Below are 26,072 nucleotides of genomic sequence, written 5' to 3'. Positions count from 1 at the left end.
TCTAGTAGTTTTCTGGTGGCATCTTTAGGATTTTTTATGTATAGTATCATGCCACTGGCAAACAGTGACAGTTTTCCTTCTTCTTTTCTGATTTGGATTCCTTTTATTTCTTTTTCTTCTGATTGCTGTGGCTAGGACTTCCAAAATTATGTTGAATAAAGTGGCGAGAGTGGACATCCTTGTCTTGTTCCTAATCTTAGTGGAATGCTTTCAGTTTTTCACCATTGAGTATGATGCTTGCTGTGGGTTTGTCATATATGGCCTTTATTATGTTGAGGTAGGTTCCCTCTATGCCCAATTTCTGGAGAGGTTTTTTTTTTTATCATAAATGGGTGTTGAATTTTGTCAAAAGCTTCTTCTGCATCTATTGATAGGATCATATGGTTTTTATTCCTTAATTTGTTAGTGTGGTGTTTCACATTGATTGATTTACATATATTGAAGAATGCTTGCATCCCTGGGATAAATCTCACTTGATCATGGTGTATGATCCTTTTAATGTGCTGTTGGGATTCCACTTGCTAGTATTTTGTTCAGGATTTTTGCATCTGTGTGCATCAGTGATATTGGTCTATAATTTTCTTATTTTGTGATCTCTTCTGGTTTTGCTATCAGCATGATGGTGGCTTCATAGAATCCATCTGGGAGTATTTCTCCCTCTGCAATTTTCTGGAAGAGTTTGAGAAGGATGGGTGTTAGCTCTTCTCTAAATGTTTGCTAGAATTCACCTGTGGAGCCATCTGGTCCTGCACTTTTGTTTGTTGGAAGATTTTTAATTACCGTTTCAATTTCATTACTTGTGATAGATCTGTTTATATTTCCGAATTCTTCCTGGTTCAGTCTTGGAAAATTTTACCTTTCCAAGAATTTTTCCATTTCTCTGTGGTTGTCCATTTTATTGGCATATAGTTGTTTGTAGTAGTCTCTTATAATCCTCTGTATTTCTGCAGTGTCAGTTGTGATTTTTCCTTTTTCATTTCTAATTTTATTGATTTGCATCCTCTCCCTTTTTTTCTTGATGAGTCTGGCTAAGGGTTTACCAATTTTGTTTATCTTCTCAAAGAACCAGTTTTTATTGACCTTTGTTACTGTTTTGTTTCTATTTCACTTATTTCTGCTCTGATCTTTATGATTTCTTTCCTTCTACTGACTTTGGGTTTTCTTTGTTCTTCTTTCTCTAGTTGTTTTAAGTGTAGGGTTAGATTGTTCATTTGAGATGTTTCTTGTTTCTGGAGTTGAGATTGAATTGCTATAAACTTCCCTCTTAGAACTGCTTTTGTTGTGCCCCATAGGTTTTGGGCCTTCGTGTTTTCGTTGTCATTTGTTTCTATGTATATTTTAATTTCTTCTTTGATTTCTTCAGTGATCTCTTGGTTATTTAGTAGCACACTATTTAGCCTCCATGTATTCGTGTTTTTTATAGTTATTTCCTGTAACTGATTTCCAATCTCATAGCACTGTGGTCAGCAAAGATGCCTGATATGATTTCAATTTTCTTAAATTTTCCAAGGCTTGATTTGTGACCCAAGATGTGATCTATCCTGCAGAATGTTCCATGTGCACTTGAGAAGAAAGTGTATTCTGCCACTTTTGGGTGGAATGTTCTATAAATATCAATTAGATCTATCTGGTCTATTGTGCCATTTAAAGTTGTATTTCTTTATTTATTTTCTGTTTGGATGATCTGTCCATTGTTATAAGTGGGGTGTTAAAGTCCCCTACTATCATTGTGTTACTGTCGATTTCTCCTTTCATGGTTGTTAGCATTTGCCTTATGTACTGAGGTGTTCCTTTGTTGGGTGCATAAACATTTATAATTGTTACATCTTCTTCTTGGATTGATCCTTTGATCATTATATAGTGTCCATCCTTATCTCTTGTAACAGTCTTTATTTTAAATTCTATTTTATCTGATATGAGTATTGTCAGTCCAGTTTTCTTTTGATTTCCATTGCATGGAATATCTTTTTCCATCCCTTCACTTTCAGTCTGTATGTGTCCCTAGGTCTGAAGTGGGTCTCTTGTTGACAGCATATACATGGGTCTTGTTTCTCTACCCATTCAGCCAGTCTGTGTCTTTTGGTTGGGGCATTTAATCCATTTACATTCAGGGTCATTACTGATATGTGTATTCCTATTACCATTTTCTTAGTTGTTTTGTGTTTGTTTTTGTGCGTCTTTTCCTTCTCTTGTGTTTCCCGCTGAGAGAAGTTTCTTTACCATTTGTTGTAAAGCTGGTTTGGTGGTGCTGAATTCTCTTAGCTTTTACTTGTCTGAAAAGCTTTTGACCTCTCCACTGAATGTGAAGGAGATCCTTGCTGGGTAGAGTAATCTTGGTTATAGGTTTTTCTCTTTCATCACTATAAGTATATCCTGCCACTCCCTTCTGGCCTGCAGAGTTTCTGTTGAAAAATCAGCTGATAACCTTATGGGGATTCCTTTGTATTTTATTTTCATTTTTCACTTTCTGCTTTTAATATTTTTTCTTTGAATTTAATTTTTGTTAGTTTGATTAATGTGTCTTGGTGTGTTTTTTCTAGGGTTTATCCTGTATGGGACTCTCTGTGCTTCCTGGACTTGGGTGACTATTTCCTTTCCCATGTTAGGGAAGTTTTCAACTATAATCTCTTCAAATATTTTCTCAGACCCTTTCTTTTTCTCTTCTTCTTCTGGGACCCCTATAATTCGAATGCTGGTGTGTTTAGTGTTGTCTAAGAGGTCTTCAATTCTTTTCATTCTTTTTTCTTTATTCTGCTCCTTGGCAGTTATTTCCACCATTTTGTCTTCCAGCTCACTTATTCATTCTTCTGCCTCAGTTATTGATTCCTTCTAGTGTATTTTTCATTTCAGTTATTGTGTTGTTCATCTCTGTTTGTTCTTTAGTTCTTCTAGATCTTTGTTAAAACATTTCTTGTATTTTCTCAATCCATGCCTCCATTCTATTTTCAAGATTTTGGATCATGTTTACTATCATTACTCTGAATCCTTTTTCAGGTAGATTGCCTATTTCCTTTTCATTTATTTGGTCTTGTAGGTTTTTACCTTGCTCCTTCATCTGTGACATAGTTTTTTGCCTTTTTTTTTTTTTTTTTTATGAGTGGGATTGTGTTACTGTCTTACTGGTTGTTTGGTCTGCGGCTTCCAACACTTGAGTTTGTAGGCTGCTGGGTAGAGCGCTGCTTCTTGGTGCTGAGGTGAGGAACTCCGTGAGACCTCACTGTGATGAATATTCCCTGGGGTCTGAGGTTCTCTGTTAGTCCTGTAGTTCGGACTCAGAGCTCCCACCACAGGAACTTCGGCCCAACCCCAGGCTCATGAACCAATATTCCACAAGCCACGTGGGGTGGCAAAAAAAACCCCCAAAACAAAAAAACCAGAATAACAAAGTAAAAAATAAAATTAGAGTATGAAACTAACAGATATGTTAGAGAGAATATAAAAATAAAATATAGATGAATCAACCGGAAGGTACATCAGTACCACAATAGTAAAAAAGAAGAGGGAAAAGAAAACAAAAAATGGCGGGAAAGGCCTTGGCTGTGGAGGGCAGGGAGTAAGCAAGGGTGAGGTTTGGACAATGGGTGGGGCCAGTGCTCAGGACCCACAGGGCTAGAAAAGGCCCTGGGGACAGTAGGGGGTGGGGCTTAGGCTCAAGGAACAGAAGGGGCCCAGGCGTGCCCCCCACCCCTGTTCTCAGAGGGCGGGGGACCTTACCTGGGAGCCCAGCAGGCTTCCTAGGTTCAAGGGGGTGGGGCAAATGCCCTCCCCTCCTCTCTCGATACTCCCAGAGGGCCACCGCCCCACCACCTCCTGCCTCTCCTGATCTCCCCGGCCTCCCTCCTATGCCCCGAGGACCAATGTGGCTGGCAGGGAGGGGTGGGTCTTGGTGGGGAGGGGACCGGCCTGGGAGCTCAGCAGGCTCCCCATGCCCGAGTGGGTGGGGCAATCACCCTCTGCTCCTCTCCTGCTCCTCCCACAGGGCCCCTCCCGCCTGCTTTTCCTAATCTCTCTGGCCTCCCTCCTATGCTCCCAGAACCCACGTCGCCTGGAGGGGGCTTTGGATTGTAGGGGACCAGCCTGGGAGGTTAGAGGCTCCTACGGCCCCAGTGGGCAGGGCAATCGCCCTCTGCTCCTCTCCCGCTCCTCCTGGATGGCCCCTCCCGCCTGCCTCTCCTGATCTCCCTGGCCTCAGGGGCACTGATCTTGTCTGGCATCCACTTCTCCTCCCCACTCAGTCCCCCTACGTCCTACCGGTTCACTTTGGGGTTCCTCCAATCTCCTTGGGCATCAGAGTCCCCCACCAGCGGCCAGCAGGCTCCCTAGTTGTGGGGAGACGCTAACTCTGCATCTTCCCACACTGTCATCTTCTCCCATGTGACATAATGATTTTAAACCTGGCTCTGTAGCAGAATCACCAGGGAGCTTAGGTTGTTTGTTTCTTTGTTTGATTGTTGGAGCTCCCTGAGGGTCTCTTGGGCAGCCGGCCAGGTATTGACACAGTAAAGGGTATCTGGGGTACCCTGTGCAGTCATAATGCCAACTTTTTTGTCTGTAATAACAGCAGTTATGTAACAGAAATTTGGCAAAGAGGAAAGAGCACATTTATCACATTTTTGCAATGAAAATGGCAATGTGAAAAATACAATGGCAAATGTGAACTACTGATCTATAGAATACTCCTGTCACTAACAACCCTAATCCTGTCCTTCAGGATGCTAAAGGAGAGAGGGAGGTGAAGGAGTTGTGACAGTTATTACGGTAGACTGTCTAAAAGGTATGCTTGTGAGGATACCCAATGACAATTGGTTTCTCTACCATCAAAGCAGGCACAATGTTATGTGCCTTATTTATGTCACAGGGCTGTGATTCAGAGTACGAGAAAGTGCTTTGTAACTAGTAAGACGTTAACACTGACACATTTGTTTTCAGTTGTAATATAAATGTATGAAAATTTCGTCTACTTAAAGAAAAATTTAGTCCAGATAGAGGGCTAAGTACACATTGCTATATGACTAAGAAACTAATATAAAGGGGAATACATAAAAACTTACCTTTCCTCAAGAAATTAAAAATACAATTACCATATGATTCAGCAATTCCACTTCTGGGTGTAGACCCAAAAGAACTGCAAACAGGGACTTGAACAGATACTTGTACACCATGTTCACAGGAGCGTTATTTACAACAGCCAAAAGGCGGAAGTGACCCAAGTGATCATTAATGGATGGATGGATGGATGAACAAAATGTGATACACACATAGAATGGAATAGTATTCAGACTTAAGATGAAAGGAAATTTCTGACATATGCTACAAAATGGATGAACGTTGAAGATTCTATGCTAAGTAAAATACGCCAGTCATGAAAGGACAGATACTGAAGGACAGTTCCACTTATTTGAGGTACCTAGAGTAATCAAATTCATAGAGACAGAAAGTAGAATGGTGCCTGCCAGGAGCTGGGGGTGAGCGTGGTCAGAGAGGGGGACGGGGAGTTAGTGTTTAAAGGGTACAGAATTTCAGCTGGGGAAGATGACAAATGTTCTCCAACCAGATGATAGCGATGGCTGCCCAACAATGTGAATGTACTTAATGCCACTGAACTGTACAATCAAAAGTTGTTAAAATGGTCAAAACAAAACAAAAAACAAACTTACCTTACTTAATGGAGAGGGAGCACCAGATCTAAAAGGCAACCAAAAAGAATTAAAATTGGATATACATGAATACATTTGTAGAAGCACTTAAGTTTGATGGTTGGTCAAGCATGAACTTGTTTACATACAGACTTTTTTAGTAATGGATAAACTATTTTTAAAATATATTTTATCTTTCACTCAATTACAACATCTGCTTCCAATGTCTCCCATCCACTTAATTTCTAGTATTAGAAATTCTTAAATTCAAAATCTTTTTTTTGGTATCTCTAGCAACTCAATTAATTATTCGAATTGATCTTTATTGCCTACGTCCATCAAAAATAAACTGTTCAAATTGGAATTTTAAAAAAATTGCCAACACTTGGGAAAAATAATGCTTTACAGAATTTTTAGAAAATCGTCCAGTTTATTATTTTTAAAAGTTAGAAAACCCATTAAGGTTAAAGCACATTGTGATTCATTTAGTCATAATTGTGATACATAAAAGGAACACTAGAATTAAAAAAAAGATCCCTACAAGCCCTGTGCCTGATGCGTGTCTCAGCTTCCATACTGAGCTGAGACATACTGTGCATACTCCACAGTGTGTACTCCTAGAGATTGTCTGGTTTTCTTCATGGCTGTAATGAAAACTATCTATGAGAAATATTCCCATTATCCTGTGAGAACTTGGGAGCTGGAAAAAGAAGAGTAACCTCAATGCTTGTGTCTAAGGGAGTGAGGGAAGATCAGGAAGACATACATTTTTTTTTTCAGTTAGATTGCTGGTAGCACTGATTATATATATCATTTCCAGAAACATGCTTCAGAGATGACTGCCTAAACAGCTTAGGTTTTACTAACCTGAGTTGGTGGAAAATAAATTAGTAAGGAAACAAAATGAAGAAAAAAAGACATTTCAGTAAGAAGACTATTGTCAGGGTCTCAGAGAATGGCAGGGATGCCCTTCTACTCATCTACAGAGAAAATATCACACGTGGCAGGAGTAAAATAAAATCAGCAGAGATTGAGTAACTGGAGTTTTGTACAATATCATGAATTTTTATTTTATTGGATATAGCAAAAGAAATTTAACAATATTATATGCCAGATTAATACCTCTTATGTTCAACTTCATTTGCAAACACAAGCCTGCCATTTCCTGTCATTTAAGTTTTCACTTAAAATGAACATGAAAGCAAGGGCTAACAGAGATTTCTGTGATATAAGGAAGACAGATGCATAAGGGTTACACTCGATTAGGTTATGTGTACTTGGGCTGTTATCTTCAGAGTAACATATCCTATGAAGAAAAGGATATATGCTTCTCTATATTGCTCACTAAGGGTCTACTGAAATAAATGGAATCACAGTATTCTCTATATCTCAGAAACTTAGGAATCTAAAAATCTAGTACTGAGGTTGAAAATTCCCTAATGAGTTTTTGGTTAATAATTCCTCCACTCCTACCATTTTTTTCTCTTTACATATGTGGAAAAGGAAGCGAGTTAAGTCTAAATAAAAATTCAAGAAAATAATAGCCTTAACTCTTCAAAGAAAACATAGAAGCCATCTGATGTGGTCAGTTTCTAAGAATGAGTTAATTGAAATTAATTTGTTTCTCTCTCAAGAGATTTTCATGAACCAATTCTTAGTGGCACTGACACAGTGAGCAATATTAATATAGAAAAGAGAACTGAGGATGAACGAGAACTTTTTGAACTGTATTTCCAAACTAATACATAAAAGTTTCTAACATATTCTATACTCTGTAGCAAAATAAAGATATAGTAAAAATGACAGAATTTCTCTACCTACTACTAAAGAATATCATGCTCAAACCTAAGTACAAAATATCATAATTGGCACAAGAATCACTTTGTCAAGCTCTTGCATGAGTGCTATTACTAAATGACACTTGTAGCTACCCCATGGATTCAGCAAAAAAATCTCCTGTCTCCCACTATCATCCCACTTAAAGCACTGTATCTTATTCGTCTGTCTTCTCCACTAGATGCCAAATTTTTTGAAGGAAGCGAACCTATCTCATTGTTTTATATCAGATAAACATATTAACCAAAATAAACTAACCAAACATCTTAAAAATAAATTAACCAAACATCTTAAAAATTATATTGTATGAAACTAAACTGTCAGGATGTATGACTTCTGTTCCCATGGACCAGATCCAGGTTTTGCCATGATTTCATCAAAAAGGTAGAACCAGAGGTGCTCCCATTGGGGCCACAGCTTTAAAAAGCATCACTCAACACTGATTCAAGTCTGAGGGCTCTGAGGCTCAGAGAGGTAAATAACTCGCCAAAGTCTCATCATTCTTTAGTGGTGGATTTCAGGCTCCAGTCCAAGTCTGTCTGTGCACATTTCACATTCCAGCCCGTCCTGACAAAAGCACAGGGGTGCCCAGCACATTTGTTCCTCCCCTACACAACACACAAATTGCTTCTTTTTACCTGTTCCTCAGCTGATTTTCTACCCTACCACTGGCTCTTCGCCCTTTATAAAAGGAAATGCTACAATCTTTTATATATAATGACATTATTTAAAGCCCGATACTTATTTCGATAACTTCAGCTAGAGAAATTTAGTACATGGTGAACCACGTTGGGGGAAAATAAAACACGAATGTAATTTTAGAGGAGAATGAATGACCCACAGATCCTGTAAAATGTTACAAACAAATCCATGGGTTTCTATGATGAATACAGAAAATGCTAAGGTTTACACTTCCCATGTGTTAATGGTAAACTATCAAAAGAAGAAATTTTATTTCTTATTCACAACACTAATCCCTACACAGTTTTTGGTCAAAAATGCTAGCCAGAAAGACAAACAAAACACAGATGTGAAAAACCTATCTCTTCCAAATAATTTTGATTACAATAAACTTGAGTTTCTTGCACCCTCAACACTTAGTAAACCCACATATAAAATAAAATCAATTTCTCTCTTTTGTTCTGTGGAATTACAGAAACAGACAATATACAAAGGCATATCACACAGTATTGCATAGAATTTCAAAAACGAGTATCGGTGGATATAAGGCACTAAATATAAAAGGCCTACGTATTTTTCAGCAGACATTTGAAAATGCTTCATTTTATGCACTTACTTGACTTAGAGGTTAGAATAGTTTTATACTGCTACCAGAAGACAAAGAAAACCCATTTAAGTAATTAATTTTCTTAATAGCATTGTCTTTTGGCACTTCTGCCACGTGCCATAGGGAAATCTTTTGTTTACTAAACAAGTGAAAAAGTCTTTGATGTCTAAAATCTAAGAGGGATATCTGAATATACAACTAAGAGAGTCTGTTAGTCTTGATCAAAGAAGACCAAAATAAAACCATTTATGCGAGCCACCTTAGGAGAAAATTTTAAGAGTATAATGAAAAAACACAGATGTGTAAAATGGACAGAAATCAGTTTTCAATGTTCTAAATACCAAATGTGGAATTTTAAGAGTGTTTTTTGCATTTTTAGGAATAACCAAATGCAAAAAATGTCACTCAATACAGTACTCACCCTTCACTTAAGGTCCCAGGTAAGCACAAACATACAAAGAAGAAAATAGTTAACTACTATAGTTCATTTATTTTAAAAATAGGGAATAAGCAAAAGACAAGTTCATAGGTGGTCTCAGCCAATTCAGAAAAGAAATCTGACAAGCATAAAATGATTTTAAAGGAGAGAGGAAAATTATGCTCAGTACAAGGTAAATCAAAACAGAAGATCATTAGGTTCTTATTTTACTACTCCTAGAAATGTAACCAAGTGTCCATAGCCAAATAGTCCAAAAATAGTTGGTAGCAGCCCCAAGGGGGCGGCTTTAGAGCTGAAGTTAGGGCTGATGAGATCCACTCTAGAAGGCGGCTTCTCACAGGACTGCAGCCCTGGCAGATTTCAGGAGGCAAGAGGGTGGACCTGTGTGGGGTGCGGGGACCTGAGCAGGGAAGAGGGCGGAGAAGCTGACTTGCACCCATGCGCATCCTGCATGGCCCAAGGGAGAGGCTCTAACTCTGGCATATGCATATTTCCTCAGCTAAAGGGATCCATCTGCCACAGGAAGAGGGAAATTTCTCAGGCTTCCTGCCTCCTTTGGCTTAAATCCTAGGCCACTCATTTTGCTTCCCAGACACCCTAATACGGGAGGGGTGTGAGAAGGCAGCAATTACTGGAAGCGGGCACCCTCTTTTGTGACTTAATATACTCGCACGTCTTTTCAGTTGACGTCAATCCACACACACAAGTCTGATCGTCCATGGCCACACTGAAGTGGGGACAGACCTTGGACAATGGTACAACCTTGACAGAGCCCCTGAGAGGTCCTGTCATCCATCATTCCAAATAGCTCTGCCATCACAGCCTGAGAGAGCCCTACTCCGTTGTTTACCATCAAAAACTTAAGACATGCAATAGTTTTTATACTAACTTGGAAAAGATGACAGAAATCACCCTTAGCTAAACAACAGGCAAAAGAGTGACTCAACACATGAGTCTAGATTCTGGGAGAACGCCCAGAGAGAAGCAAGCAGAAAGGAGGTGCATTTTGGTAGCTGTATCACAGGTAAAATCCACGATCAGCCTATAGCCCTGCAATGAGCACTTCACGGGTTGTCTCTACCAATTTCTGCTGTCGATCTAAACAGAATCAACATAAAGCTGGGATCACCAACAAAAACAGATTTCAAGCTGACTCTGTAGAGAGAGCTACATTATGTTTCTAGGTGGAGATGATGAAGTATAAAATAGTCCCTGACCTTAAGAATCAGAAAATCCATTTAAACCACATATCGGGGCAGGGGAGGTGGGGAGGAGAGTCATAAAACAGTGTGGTGCATGATTAAGGAAGCCCTCATGAGATGGCCCTCCCAGGATGTGTAAAATGCACACACGCAGAGACAAGGAGCGGAGGCACCCAAGATGAGCAGAATTACACTCTGAGCGAGGTACAAAGACGGGAAAGTACCAGGTCTTGTGAACCGACAAGTATGACCCCGGCTGGAGAGAGGACAAAAATGGAACCTGGACATTTCTGGCATGCAGTCAGGAAAAATGGTCAAAAATCTAAGTGTCTAAACAGAAAGGTTGAAAGTCTATTAAAACTACACTTATCGCTGCTCAACTGCTACTCTGTCTAGAAAAATAACTGTCAAGTGTCAGCAGCATGTCATGCCGAAGGGTCCACCTGAGAAGAGTCTGAATCCAGAAAGCCATTCCTGAAGGCTCTGCTTTTTCACAGTAGGGTCGGTAACATAACAGAGTGTTCAAGGCTTCTTGGGAAATTGGGCTCCCAATGATGACAGTCTCAAGTTTTAGCACGAGAAATTCTTTTTCTGAGGATTGTGAGACCCTTCTGAGGGCAAAATAATAAATAAATCAGCAAGTCCAGCCAACACAGGTACAACCTACTAGTTTGCTGAATTAGCCTGCAGATAGATTACCTATAATGGGGTCATGATGTCATAAGTTAATGGGAAGGGTAGGGGTTTTGAGGGAACTCAGGATAATTACAATAAAGCATACCCTAAAACGGTAGTACTGTGATAAATCTCACTGTATAAAGAATAAGTCTAGTATTTTTCATCTTATTTAGAATATACAACTAATGCGTACTTGTTTCCAGGTTTCTTTCCTTCTAATGTATTTAGATGCTGTTCAAGGGTCTCCATAAGACTGCTGGGAGCCTACAATAAGAAAGTAAAATATAAATGTCTGCATCGCTTTCTTTCAAAATAAATACACTGGAACATCACTGTAACTTTGTATAGTGCAGGTCTGGGCACCCTAATACATATGGGAGATAATTTCATTCCAGGGTCTTTTGGTACTTAGATATTTAAATTCCACAGAATCTCAAACAGGCCCATCATATATATACTTAACTTCACTGCATAACAAACAGTGTTACAGTGTGGTTTCGGTGTAGAAATGACATTGGATAGACTTTTACTAAGATATTACTTAAATGTAGTAAACTCAATTAAATCAAGTTCACCATATGTTTCCATAAGACCACAGTGGAAAAAGTAAAGGTATTTGTATCCAAGTCAAAAATATAAGTGCCCAAATACAAACTTACAGAAATATGAAAATACAGTAAAATCTCACTTATCCATATTTGACTGAAATATTAGGGAAAATTACTACTTTATTAAAAAAGAGAGGGTAAGTGAGAGTTGTGGGGAAAAAAATACAACTTTAATAGTCAATCACAATTAAGATTTTCTTATTATTCAGCTATGTAATTTATATACATAATAAAGTAACTTTAGCAAATATTAATGTTATAACAGACTACTGTGTTTTGGCAAATTTAATATATTTCACCTCTTTTATTAAGAAGTACCTGAATGTTTTTATCATATTTTAGGCAATATAAAGTGATGGCATTTTGCTGTATATTAGGAGAAGAAATAATAGGTTCATATAAATATTCCACCCCATCTATTCCTCAAGCATTAGAAATTTACCTTCACCTTTCTCGAATAATCTTAACCCAAGTTAGACTTTAACAGCAGCATAGGCATTCAAAGACTGGCATAACATTTATAGATACATTTAATTTTGACAATTATTCTTAAAATTAATATAAAATTAATTTTGAGGGATTTTAAAGTAACTATGCTAACTTCTAATATAGTATAACTCTACATTTTACATTGCACCTCTAATGACAAATGAAAATAAAATTCATATTAAAATTGTTTAGTACATTTAATATTCATTTTCATTTCACTAATAGACTCATATACTGCCTTAACAATAATATTATTACATATATAATTATGTGAGATTATTGTACATGTAAATTACAAAGTGAGCCACACATAAATTTATAAATATAAATTAGTAAGTGAACAAAAATATTAACTTGATCAAAGTGACGAAGGTAGGGTAGAAAGGGACAGCCCTGTGAACGTTATATAAAAAGTTAATTACTGTAGAGTAGAAAAAATGACTTTCAGGAGATATAATAAATTTTGAAAGTTATAAAAATTAGAATTCTTAATATAGCTCAGGTAAAAGGTTACTTAGCAAATTCCAGTAAACTGCAACTAGGGGTATACTTCTAAGTTTTAAAGAATGAATTTTTAAGAGATAAAGGAAATTTTGCTCTATAGAAAAATTGTAAACTACTAAGATGCGCTCGCTTAATAAACAGAATGTGTATTGTAACTTTAAAAGGAAGAAGACAGAAATGGCTTAACAATTTTTAGATGAATTCACACCTGAGAACTTCCATTATAACTGTCATAATAGTAGTAATTATAATTGTCATAATAATGGAACTTAGGAGGCCCGGGCATATAACTTTAACCTTTTCGGTTTCCATTCTTTTCATTGGGATCACAGTAAGGAAAAATATATCATGCCATAGAACCTCTCTCCAGTTGGAAGACTTAGGTGCTCTGAATATTAAATGCAAGGTAAATGAAATGTGATTCTGTGCTAAACCTGTTTAAAGAAATGCTATTTATAGTTATAAAATAGAGAACAGTATGGGATAACAAAAGAAGTAGTATTTTTTCCTATATAGTTTCTTGATTATGTAAAACAAAAAAACCAAAAACAGGATGATAGTTTTCAATTTCATTCTTTTTGTAAAGTTTCTTAGTAATTTAAGAAAAAAATAAAGTAGTAGTCACTAAAATCACAATAGTTGAGAGAAATGTGACCAAGAACACAGACTACAAAACTGACTTTAAGAGGTGTTGTTTTGCAATGCATTGCACATAAAATTAACTTTGGAGCATTTTAGCTTAGAAGTTTAAAAATGCTTCATCATTTATATCTCTTATTAGGACATGTGAAATCTAACAGAAATAAACTCTTCAAACATTTTTGGAGGGAAAAAAACTACTTTGATAGTAAAGTTCATTGGGTGTAGGAATATTGGCCTTCTGAGCTCTATGGCACTGAGCACATCCTGGCATGCAGCAGACAAAAATGAAAACTGTCTCAAATTTCCAAGGGGCAAAACTTTGAGAATGCCTCTGCTGCTGTAAAAGGAACTTTAGTATAATTAGCAGTATCTTTAGTTGCTTAGTTTAAATACTGCTGAAGTCAACAGACCAATCAGGTGAAAATACCAACCCAAAGAACAAGAGGCAGCTTGTGACTAATAAATGACAGTGATATATCATGGTTACCGATTCATCAGTGGTACAGTCTTTAAAAGGAGACTTTTCTTTACCAGTAGTTTTCAGATCAACCAGAATTCCTGACATCAAAACCTAAGATGTTTTTCATAAACGGAGATATATTAAATTCGGAACACATGCACACACACCAAACAGGAAATAATATTTTGAAAATCCTTTTCTTGAAACAAATTCATAGCTGATTGTGAGCACAGGATCAAAAAGGAAGCATCCATCTACAATTCAGATGCTTTAGATCCTAAAGCACCATTAAAAACAAATGGAAATAAAAAGCAACCAAAAGGTCATTCAAATTTTTTGATTATTAGATCTAAGAAACCATTGGAAAGTGCTGAGGAGGAATATTTCAGTTCTGATATCATATTCACTTCTTATTCAATACAGTACTTCTGAGTGTTTAACAAGGTTTTTCACTGGTATTTATAAATCATTTAAAATGCTTTTATGATGATATTATATGCACAATTTAAAAAGGGCTACAGATGACCACACTGGTATTTACTGTACATTTTCTAACCAGAAAGACATCCATTCAATCCCTCTGTTTCATCTTGCTGCAAGAGGAATTCTAATCCTTTCTCAGTGAGGAGCAGCCTTTCCCTACTCCCAGTCAATAGGTAGCCCTTCTGGTCCCCATCATCTCTTTAATCCTCTTCCTTGCTGGCTATTTTTGTCCATCGCCACGGCTAGATTCAGTGGCCATGGCAGCCACAGAGAAGCCTGGCAGAGAGTAGAACCCAATCTCACAGGTCTCAAACAGAGTCCACACTACCTGGCATTTCTGACCCATCTCCAGATTAGTTCTTGTCTAACACTATCTGAAGGACTAACCCTAGAACAGCTCACATTCCAGTTTCTGTCTGACCAGACTGTCACAGTGGGTCTAAAACCCCAGCTCAATGACAAGCCTCCAATGAGACCTGTGGAAGGGTTCTAAATAAAAATTAGGGAGTGTGTTTAGCTCTGCTGCTCATGAACCCAACAGAAATCACAATTAAGTAACTTATTAAGAAATTTCAGAAGCACACAAAACTTTTGAATTGAGATTTAAATATACACTGGAGAAATGAACTAGAGGATTTTTTTTATAAGGAGATAATTTCAAAATAAATGTTAATACTGAAGTCTACGTGGCTCTTCAAGTCATAACAAAAGCAGAGGATAGAATGTTACCAGTGTCTAATGAATCTCTACCACAGAATTGCTTTCTACTAGACCCAGAGTAAGATTTTATCTTCTTTAAGGATGGGTCTCTGTTCCCCAGATTATAACAACACAGAACATACATCATTACATAAAATATTATGCCTCTGGACTTCTTAAGAGAAGATTATATAAACTGTAATGAATATAACAGTATCATTAAAAATTAAAGCCAAGTATGTAAATCTGTCAATGATATGCTATAATTTTCTAATTTTAAAAACAGAAAGGTATTTAAGTATCCTTTTAAACCTTTTTTTAATCTCCCTTCAGACTCTGCCCAAACTGAGATAAATGAGGACCTATTTTCTTCTTAACCTGCCAGCCTCTCTAACAACATGACTAGTTTTACTTCTGTTCCATGGTGAGAGCAGTCTGTACAGTAGAAATAAAGATGATTTACCATTTCTAAAAGCTATTCATTGAGTTAAATATTTAAATATCTACATTTTTTAGGTTAACATGTAGTTGGGTTATTTTTTTAAACTGCAATGTAAATGTTAATAATGTAAATAATTAAATAATTTAAAATGAAAGCACAGTGATTTTCTTTGCTTTTTATTACAGTGGTACAAAATTAATAAATCTTTATTAGATTATAATCTAATAAAGAAATTTTAATAGTATTTTATGCACACAATTTTTAGCCATATCCAAGATGATACCAATATCTTATTTAGGTATGCACCTAATCAAAGAACACTATTTTCTCATAGTAGCAAAAATATTTTATACTAATATTCTGTCTATTAGAAGGCACTTTCCACCAACTTTTAAATAAAAAAATACAATGCCATCATTTTCTGAATTGTTCTGTGAATTTTATTTATGAAGAATTCTTGGTATTTAATTGGTATTTTAATAATAATAATAATGGTCTCAATACAGAGACCATTACTTTGGGTTTCCCTAATTTTTAATAAAAATTTAAGGTTAACATTTAAATATAGAAACATTTTAAGGGATAATAAAGATAATATATTATTAAACACATTTTGATACTCTTAAAAATGGGTAACCTTTCATTATGACAATTTTCTTCAATTACAATAACTTCTTTTTATCTGCAAAGACAGAAAACTCATATATTCATTACTGGTATATAGGGTAGCAGTTCTTAACTCTCTCCTATCATCTATTTCTAGTTAAAGAACATGTTTGGAACAGAAATTTACCGTAGCAGAATGACAAGTTGATTAAACAAAAATAGTTCCTGCCAATTATGAGAAAGGTCCTACAGTAATTCTGCACATGTGAATGATCTTGATTCTAAATCCAAGGAGCCATACAATGTACCCTCTTAACAGATAAAAGGATTGATAAGGAAGCTCTACTATTGTTTTTGCTTCCTAGATAGTCCCCAGAAAATCACTCATCTACCACTACTATTTTTTTTAAAAAGGTTCTTTTGTATACAGAAATTCCTCCCCTTCACAGGGGAGACAAAAATCAAGTGTATCGAACAGTAGAACTACGACATCAGTGTTCTCGCTATTCGTGCCCCTCCTCCATCCCTGGGACATGTTGAAAACTAGGAGAAGAAGCAGGAAGAACAGTTCAAATGTTCTGATTACATGCCTATGAATAGTCACGTTTCATGGATAAAACACTTTTTAAACATTTTTCAAGGCTTCCGTTTGATTCAAGTTTAAGAATGAAAAAAACGAGCTCAATAATTAAATACCGTTGCCTTTAAAGAGGAAACGATTTTATAAGATTAGGAAAATATTCATATTATCTCCAGAAATATATTTAATAGCTAAAAAAGAAAGAGTAAGTTAGAATGATTTCCAAGAAAGGTGGTTGGCCTACATTCAAAAATGCATTAAATGCTTATAAGCCTCTGCCCTAGGTAAGACCATTTATGGTAAACTATGGATTAATAATTTCATGCATACTGAATTTTTCACTCAGAGAATCACTTACCTGTGTGAGGTCAGGAATGTCACCTTTATCAATGCCAACTTGCTGCGGATTAAAAAAAAGTTACTTAATAGGTTTTAAAAAATTAATTTCTCAGATCACCTATAGAATTAGTTAAAACCACAGCTCAATCTTGGTATAAAATAATAATTATTATATATATCAATCTCACTTTGAATATGTGCTTTTTGTGGAGTTTTCCACTCAATATAAGAGCAATGATTTTGGCAATATAGGTATAACAAATGTGCAGAATTTTGCTAGAACCTGAAAAAAGAACTTAGGAAACTGAAGTGTAAAAGGTTTCCTCCATGGTTAATGGCAACTAAAATTTTTTTTAAATGCTTCGACTAAATTTAAATTGTTCATTATGCCCAGTCAGTCCTCTGGACAGGGAATGTTCACTGAATTTTAGTAACTTGTTCAGGGTGTAGTTTCCACCCTTCCTCACACAGAGAGAACCACTGTGACATCCAAGATGTATCCTTCCAGAGTTTCTTTATGCATATCCAAGGAAATAGTAAATCCATAAATACATAGTTATTTCCCACATTATTATACAATAATGGTGTACTATATACACTGGGATTATACTTTTCATTTAACAATACATCTTGGAACTATATCCATATTAATATACAGAATTTCCTCATTTTTAAACAGCTTCCTTGTCTTACAATTTATTTAACAAGTCACCTATTAACGAACATTTAAGTTGCGTGCAATCCCTTGCCATTGCAAGCAATGCTGCACACATCACTTTGCACCTGTGTGGACACATCTGTAGGACACATTTGTAGAAGTGGAATTACTAGATAAAAGCAAATGTGAATTTTAAATTTTGGTAGCTTGGGGAAGGAAGAGAAGGGAGGGAGGGAGGGGCAGAAAAAGAAAGTGCTATCAAGACTGCAAATACGGGAATATATTAATAAAGGTGAATCAATGAAGAGAGTACACAGGTGTTCACTATACAAGCTTATCAACTCTTTTGTAGGTTTGACAATTATTCAAAATAAAAAGCTGGGGAAAAATACAAATCATAACTTCATTCTCTCATTCTATATAAATGATGAAATTGAGGCTTAAAGAAACAAAGCGGGTTAACCCAAGTCTCTCTGTGAGAAATGAAGTGCTTCATTATGCTGATGGAAATGTGGAAGCAAATACAGGAAGCCTAAGTGTCGGCTCCTGAAAGACAATAAGGCAAACTAGAGAGGGGCAAGTCCACTTGTGTGTCAAATGCTGAGCTAACTTCTTTCCTTTGCCTTTTCTATATCTAAAGCAGCGTAGGGAGACGCAACAGGGAAGAGATATGGGGATATATGTATATGTATAGCTGATTTACTTTGTTATAAAGCAGAAACTAACACACCATTGTAAAGCAATTATACTCCAATAAAGATGTTAAAAAAAAATACAAAATAAAGCAGCGTTTCTCAGCCTTGGCCCTATTGACATTTTGGGATGATAATTCTTTGCTGGGGGCTGCCTTATGTCTGCCCTAAACTCACATTCTTTCAAAGTATGGAAATTATAAATTAAGGCAACTTCATTCTATTTACTTCCATATTTCAATACCTCTTGAGATGATCCATTAAAATAAATATGAATATGAATGAAGTCAGTGTTTTTTAAATTAAAGCATTATGGGTCCCTAATATTGGAATCACCTCCTTAAAAGGTGATTCGATTCTATGAAGTGGGTAACTCTGTTAAAGGAATTCTTCCTTTACATTGCTATTCTTACTGTCCTGAACTTCTGAATCACAATGAAGTTGGAGGATGAAGTGCGATTGTACTACAAAAATCTCATCACTTTCTGTCTGCAAGTATTCTGGGAGACGTAACTCCAATGAGTTGGTATTTACCTTGGAATAGCAAACTAAGAATAATTTAGTTCTATAAAAGGTAAGTGCGTTTAGCAGACACGCCTATTACTTGTAAAATAACCATTTTCAAAGTTTCAGTTGCCTGCTTTAGGAGACTTCAGTATAAAAATTCAAAGCACAGGAAGTTTTCTGTACTTTAAGCAATTCCTCTGCAAAATTTGAATATATCCATAGGAATTATTCAATTACTCCACATTTCTTTTAATACGATGGGAAATTTAATGTTAACATTTGCCATATAGCCTATATATAGAGTTGTATTTTAGAAACAACATTCTTGCAAGTCATCTGCACATTCTTCAGGCAAATGGTATTAACAACAGGGTAGCTTATTGGGTAGGAGTCCATACATATGTACACCACACAAGCACTGCTTGGTAGAAAAGAGAAGCTTCGTATATTTGTTGAAATTTTTCTGTATTTACCAATCATAACCAAACCATTCGACACTGGTATCCAAATAGTTAATGTTTAAATTATGAACGATGCGATTTAAATGTGAAAGAAAACACTAATGGTTAACCCATTGTGATTAATGTTTATTCTATTAAAAGTAATTTTGTAAATTAGTATCCATTCTATAAGAAGTCTTAGTCATAATGTTTGAACAAAATTAAAATATTGATTATTATGTTGTTTAAAGACAAACTCTCAAAGTGACATCTAATTTCTGTATATCTCCTTCTCAGCAGCCTGAAATGGGCCTGTGATAACACGAGGTTATCAAGAGACACAAAGTAAAATTTTACATGTAAGAATAGAAGGAACTGATATATAAGCACCCTTTTTCTCAAGGAGACCTTGAGCCCAGCCTTATTAGGTTGATTAGAGAAATATTTACCCCCAAATTGTAACACGTCCAGCTCTTTACTTTTTCGATATACACAACATCAGATGGGAACACTGGGAAGAGTGTGCATCAGGAATTAATCGAACAGTGAAATAATCTTCTGCCCTGAGTGTTTAGGTATAACTGATCCTCTCACAGAAAGAAATTAGGCAAATTTTGCTAGATTACACTGATAATTACAGTTGAACCATGGGAAAATCATATCAAATACAAAAAATAAAACTTGTGTAGCAGCAAAAGTTTCAAGCAATTCTATCCTTCCTTAAAGGCCACCAACATCAATAAACCCATGGAAATATACATGAACATGCTTTAATGTATATGTAGTTTATTAAGCTAATCTTTACCTTTTGTTTCCCATATTGATTTTTTTTTTAGCAAATTCTGATTATAAACTGTATGGATCTAAGCTCGAGAGACAGTATTTTGCAAGATTATTTTGGTCTTGGAATTTACATATGACAATTAGCACTCCTGTGAATAAATGAAATTTGAAGAATAATGCTTGGACTAGAGTGCTTTTGAAACTATGTGTATAAAATGCCTGTTCTTGTGCTACATTCTGAAAATGGCAAGAACAGCAAAAACATGGCATGAATGTCCCACGTCCACAGCATTTTATGCTTTGCTGGTGAGCTTCAGAACCCTTCCCGCAAAACACTTCAGTCAGCCCTAGCAATCAGTTAGTTGACAAGCAAGATAAGAACCCATTTGTCACCCTGACAAAGGAATGTAATAAAATGTCATAATTTCCACTATGAGTCAATCATTGGATTTCATAAGAGAAGACACCAATTTACAGATAACCTCAGGAACAACAACTGTATGGTTACACAGTTATTGTGATTACGTATAAAGAGACATCCTTAAGACACAATTTATAAACTTTATAAAATTAACTATACTTTGTTTTCTTTTTTCCTTTGTATTGAAATCATTTTGACACAGTAAGAAAAGTCAGGGTTTATCGTTTACACACTAAGAACAATGGACAGACTTTTCTAAGGGCTTTTTTCTACAGTTCAATACAAAGGAAGCACTTTCTCAAAATCAAGGACAGCCATGAGGTGAGATGGAGGGACAGACCACCACCTTGCAAAGCTGTGAGCTCATTATCCATGAAACTTTTATTTGGACACAGGATGATCTTCTGATTGAAAAGCAAGAGTGCAGAGCACAGCTCTGGCTGAGAAGCTGGATGAAATGTCTTCCAAGGCCACTACCAACCCTAATAACCTGTGACTCTGTGGCAGAATGTCTTGCCAGATTATGAACTCTACTGTTTACTCCAGATACATGTGTTAATATTACTTACCTCTGCAACTTTGAGAAATTCAGACACTCGTGTCATCCTAGTTAGAAATCGTTTGTAAATTTCTAGAGCATCTTTACATTGTCCTTTCTTCATTTCAAAAAACTTTTCTAGAAGAGACAGATAAGCATTTCGGAAAGTGTATTATATTCAATCTTCTTCTAAGCTTACATTGATACAACTACTTAACAACTTTAATGTCTGAATCAAAACACTTGGCACTAAAACTTATGGGAAATATTAAGAACACCTAAACAAGTGAGGTCTGAGTAGTTTAGGAAAGGTGTTATGTTCTAAGATGTCTCACATGAAACAATTTAAATAACGAAAATACAGTTAAAGTAGAAGAATATATTAATTGTCATAACAGGTATACTTCATGATACATATAGCGTAATATTCTGTTTCAGAAAATAGCATCAAATTCTTACTGATAACAATCTCAAAAGTTAAAACTGCACCCTACAGCATCCTTATTTTCTTAATAGTTCACTATAAAGCAATAATCTATATATTATAAAGCAATAATCTATAAACTTCCCTGAATTAAAGAATTCTTGAAATTGTCTACACTCCATATAAGTGATACTTGCTTTTACTGGTCATCAACTATTTCTTTCAAACATTATGTCTTTTTGTTATAAAATAGTGGAGTTTCGTCCCTTCTAGTCCATAATCGTATCGTCTTTCTCAGCTTTTAGCTTTCTAGACAGAAAAACAAAGGGTCCTTTTGCTGCTCTCTTCTGCCTCCCAAGACTGGAATTATGAATTATAATTGTAGTATGAGAGGGTATTTTCTCAACTTTTAGCTTTCTAGACAGAAAAACAAAGGGTCCTTTTGCTGCTCTCTTCTGCTTCCCAAGACTAGAATTATGAATTATAAGTGTAGTATGAGAGTGTATTTTTCTCCATACATGTTTTGAAGAAAACTAGCATTTTAACAGTGCTTTCCCCAGCCAGTCATTCATCCATTCATTCAGTCAAAAATTACTAACACTGCGGATGGAGACACAGTCGGCCAGTGTCTACAATAGCTCCCTGGCAACCCTGGATCATAACTGATGGCTCAGTATCTTCATTATTTCATATTTGCACATGGTTAAACATATGCTATTTTTATGCTCTCTCACATTTGAAAGTTCTGGATTTCATTCGGCATGTAATTTTACTACCTCAAAAGTATTTTTAATTTTCTCATGAAAGGTTTAATAATATATAATTACACAAAGAACTAATTATTGAGGGTAGCTACTCATTACCTTCTGTTGACAGTTTTTCGGTAATTTTACTTTTAACATGCACCTCCCCTGTAGGGTATTCAAGGGAAGTAAAAAGATCAAGAAAACAAACACATAATGTATTCTAGTTGTTAGGATTCGAGAGGAAAGTGGGTCTTTTAAAAAATGGCCAAATTTAAGTATACTTTCTTTGTCCACCCACCCTGTCTTCTAAGCTAGAGACAGAAATATGGTGTTATAGGGGAACAGATCTTTTCAGTTTAAACCTTTGAAAATTAGGACTTATTCTGGTAAAACACACCTTTCTTGCTTTTTAAGCAATCTTCACATAAACAATTTCTTCCAAGTGTCTAAATTACTTTTCTTTACTACAAGTTTATTTCTTTGAATCAGATCTTCAGGGATAACACAAGAAGAGAAATCAAACTGAATAATCTCAATCTCCTCTTAGAACCAATGCATCAAAATCTTAAGCCGTGTTTTTTTGTCTCCTCTGGATGCTTTTTAAGTTGTCTGTATCTTTTGTGGTAATTTAGGATTCAGCAACAAAAGAGTTTTCAATAATGATGGTTTTAGGTTATAATCTCCTAAGTGTTTCTGTAACAGTGGTAATGACACAGAAAAGGAACATGTACTGATCAGTGCAAAGCTGGGAAGTTCCCTCACCCGCTTAAGAGACCAGAGAAATTAACACTTTTAACAGAGGGGATGGGTCACCCAGAAATGAGTCTCTTTCTTTCATAATAAAGATAACATGTTGATTTTCAGTATCTGAAATGATCAAATATTGACATTTGTAACGTGAATCTTTATAAAGTGTTGACAAATTCCCTTGTCATATTAGTACTGGCTTTTGCAGAATAACTGTCCGAGGAAAAGAACCAGATGAAAAGGTATCTCATCCCTGTGAGACAAACTGAGACCTTGCATGTAAGCTATTACTAACGACCACTAGCCAGTAAGGGAAGCATCTTCTTATTCATGCGCCAGAGTTTCATTACAGTGATAAAATGTTTGCTAAGATTTGCACCACTGTTGATTCCAACATTAGATGTAGAGAACTGGTCATGAAGTCCTTGACTGAGACTCACCCATGATATATATATAAAGTTAATTCCTAGAGCTTGGTTAGTAAACAAACAAAAAACAGACCTGTCTCAAACCACCCGGGATACTGCGTATACTTCTCTAGAGTGTTACTTTTACAAGAGCAATTTGACAATGCTGAATGAAGGCCACTCAACACCACAGTGTCGTGAGGCCAGAATGTACAACTACCACTTCTGAAAGGTTAGGTCTCTAATATGAAAAGGTACAACTCTTCTCCTTTTCTGCTCCTAATCTTAGGCAAGAGACTCTCTTTTTCAAATTAAATGAAATAAAAAAATACATGGAATGTTTATTATTTTAATATAAGGAGAAAATGCATGCTTAATACACTCCATCTGTAAAGTCAACATAAAGTAAAGCAGGGCAGCACTTAAGGAGTGTTCAAGACAATAACAGAGGAGAGTCACATGACTTAACATCTTTAATTGCTAAATCAATGGTAAAGGCATTAAGTCCAGCGTTCATGAAGCAGAAGTGGGGATGAAGCGGGGGTACGCTGGGGAGAGAGGATGAGAATGAATCAACAGAACTTCATTTCTGGCTGGCACAGATTTTAGTCAGTGGGCAACTCAAAGCTTGAGGTAAGAACACAATATTTAAGTGTCGACAAATAAGCAGACGTGCAAAACTGAAGCTCAGGAGGAAGGGAAGGACTGAAAGCATAGACGTGAGACTCCTCATAATGGAAACGATAAGTTTCCCAGTGAAGAATACACAGAGATAGCAAAACAGCAGATGGCTGGACATGAACTTTAGCAAAAGCTCACATTTATGAGTTGTAAAGAAGATTAAGGTCAGCCAGCAAAAGCGAATGGAAAAGTCTACCTTACTTGGCTTGCCACCAAACTCCCTCATGCGAAATAAAGGTGATGGGGTTTTGAACTACACACCACGGGCAGGAATCTCTCCCCAGGAAAGGCAAAACCTCCCAGGGCACTGTATTCGACGTTGGTGACTGGCTCGCCCAATTCCATTCTATCTTTTTCTAGACTCATGAGAAGCCAGGGATCTGGATGCAGATTTAGTTCCGCACATTAGACAGACCTGTGGGCGATCTGGAAGGTGAAACTGAGGCCGAAGCAGCAGGCTTCCTGTACCTGAACAGCTGTTTCCTATGGCAAGTGATAAGATCCTTGGAGGGTGAGCTACCCTTCACAGCATTTCACTGTCACCCTCCAGCTTTCCTGGGCTTTAGGGAATAACTGTCACAGTCACAGCCACTTGACCTGATTCCCTGGATTATAGCTTCAAGTGTCCCTTCTCCAGCTCCCTAGTGTTGTAAGGCAGCCGAGATTTTTCAGCCTACTTTCAAGTACTGGCCTCACAAGCAGTAGCTTCCCTAGAGCACAAGAACTGGTTACTTCAGGAGCATCTCAGGAGGCCGAGACCAGAACCAGTTCCTGTAGGCTTCCCATAATTAAATGAAGACCTAACCCCTTGTTTTGAATCCCTTTCTACTTAGAATACGTAGAGTGGTTTCTGTTTCTCGCATTAGACGCAGTATTTGGTGGCTGAAGAGGCTGTAGAAATCAGACCCTCGAAAACGTCAAAGGGAGGAATCTGGGATTAGATAGATAACTGAATGAATGTGAAGGCTATGATGACCACCGGCAACTAGTGGAGAATGGGATTCTTGGAATCTGTGCGGCACAGGAGCAAAATAATGACTTAAATTATGACCTGTGGTTTTCTGAAATAAGCACATAGAATGGAGCTTATCAGAATAAGCAGCTGCTGGGATAGACCATGACGAGAACAAGGCAGATGGAACTGTGGGGTGGACGGCTGCTCCCGACTCCACTGGAGAGCTTAAAAAGGAAAACGACAACACAGGATTTAAAATGACTGGCTCAAGGCTCCAGTCAGACTGTGGTACTCCAAGCTGCCCTAAAATAATCTTATCCCTACAGACACAGGGCTGTCATCGCCAAAGTCAGAGAGGCTAGTCTTGTGAGTTGCTGAATTATAATGTATGTGGGCAAGTTAAATTTCAAGCTTCAACATGGTCTCCTTTGCGAAAGTTAGGACTCTTATTGAAAAAGAAAACTGGAAAGGAAAGTACTTGGGTAGATTCAAACCAAAATGAGCTACCCTCGTTGGAAAAGCTTTTCTTTCTCAGTCTGAAGAGGCTGGTCCTGCGTTGCTTGGAGATCCTGTAATCAACCCACCTTCCATGAGGGAATAAAAATTCTCCTCATGGGCTTCCCTGGTGGCGCAGTGGTTGAGAGTCCGCCTGCCGATGCAGGGGACACGGGTTCGTGCCCCGGTCCGGGAGGGTCCCATATGCCGCGGAGCGGCTGGGTCCATGGGCCATGGCCGCTGGGCCTGTGCATCCGGAGCATGTGCTCCGCGGCGGGAGAGGCCACGTTAGTGGGAGGCCCGCATACCGCAAAAAACAAAACAAACAAACAAGCAAAAAATTCTCCTCGTGCTCTGTCCCTCTACTTCTTACTCCCTTCCCCTTGCCAACTGCTTCAATACCTAGAATGAGATTTAGAACCCAGCAATCCAGCATGTCCTCAGGAGACAGGTACAAAGCCTGACTCAAGAGGAAAAAAACATACACGCTAAAAGAAGTGTAAGACTGTGCAAATCCATGTCGGCAGTCGGGATGCCAGATAAAATACAAGACACTGAGTTAAATTTAAATTGTAAAAAATAATTTTTAGCTTAAGTAGGTCCCAGATATTCCATGGGACTTACTAATACTAAAAAAGTTACTCATG

At 37.0% G+C, this 26,072-nt stretch overlaps 1 protein-coding gene across 25 annotated transcripts in view; it reads right to left on the bottom strand.

Moving 5' to 3' along the window:
• The window catches only part of SNAP91 (synaptosome associated protein 91), a 155,604-nt gene that overhangs the window by 67,686 nt on the left and 61,846 nt on the right, over positions 1 to 26,072 (bottom strand). For 16 of the 25 annotated variants that reach the window (XM_065888566.1, XM_065888569.1, XM_065888574.1 and 13 more), the window contains exons 7-10: positions 21,002 to 21,108; positions 16,951 to 16,992; positions 11,273 to 11,343; positions 5,658 to 5,685 (exon numbers count right to left, since the gene is read on the bottom strand). In XM_065888566.1, coding sequence (XP_065744638.1) covers positions 5,658 to 5,685; positions 11,273 to 11,343; positions 16,951 to 16,992; positions 21,002 to 21,108 — 248 coding nt within the window. Of the gene's footprint in view, positions 1 to 5,657; positions 5,686 to 9,181; positions 9,188 to 11,272; positions 11,344 to 16,950; positions 16,993 to 21,001; positions 21,109 to 26,072 lie in introns of all 25 variants that reach the window. The other 9 variants (XM_065888573.1, XM_065888575.1, XM_065888580.1 and 6 more) reach the window with 2 other exon arrangements.

Source organism: Phocoena phocoena, chromosome 12 (genome assembly GCF_963924675.1).
Source record: "Phocoena phocoena chromosome 12, mPhoPho1.1, whole genome shotgun sequence".
NCBI classification, from domain to species: Eukaryota; Metazoa; Chordata; class Mammalia; order Artiodactyla; family Phocoenidae; genus Phocoena; species Phocoena phocoena.
This window is presented reverse-complemented; position numbering and strand designations above follow the sequence as displayed.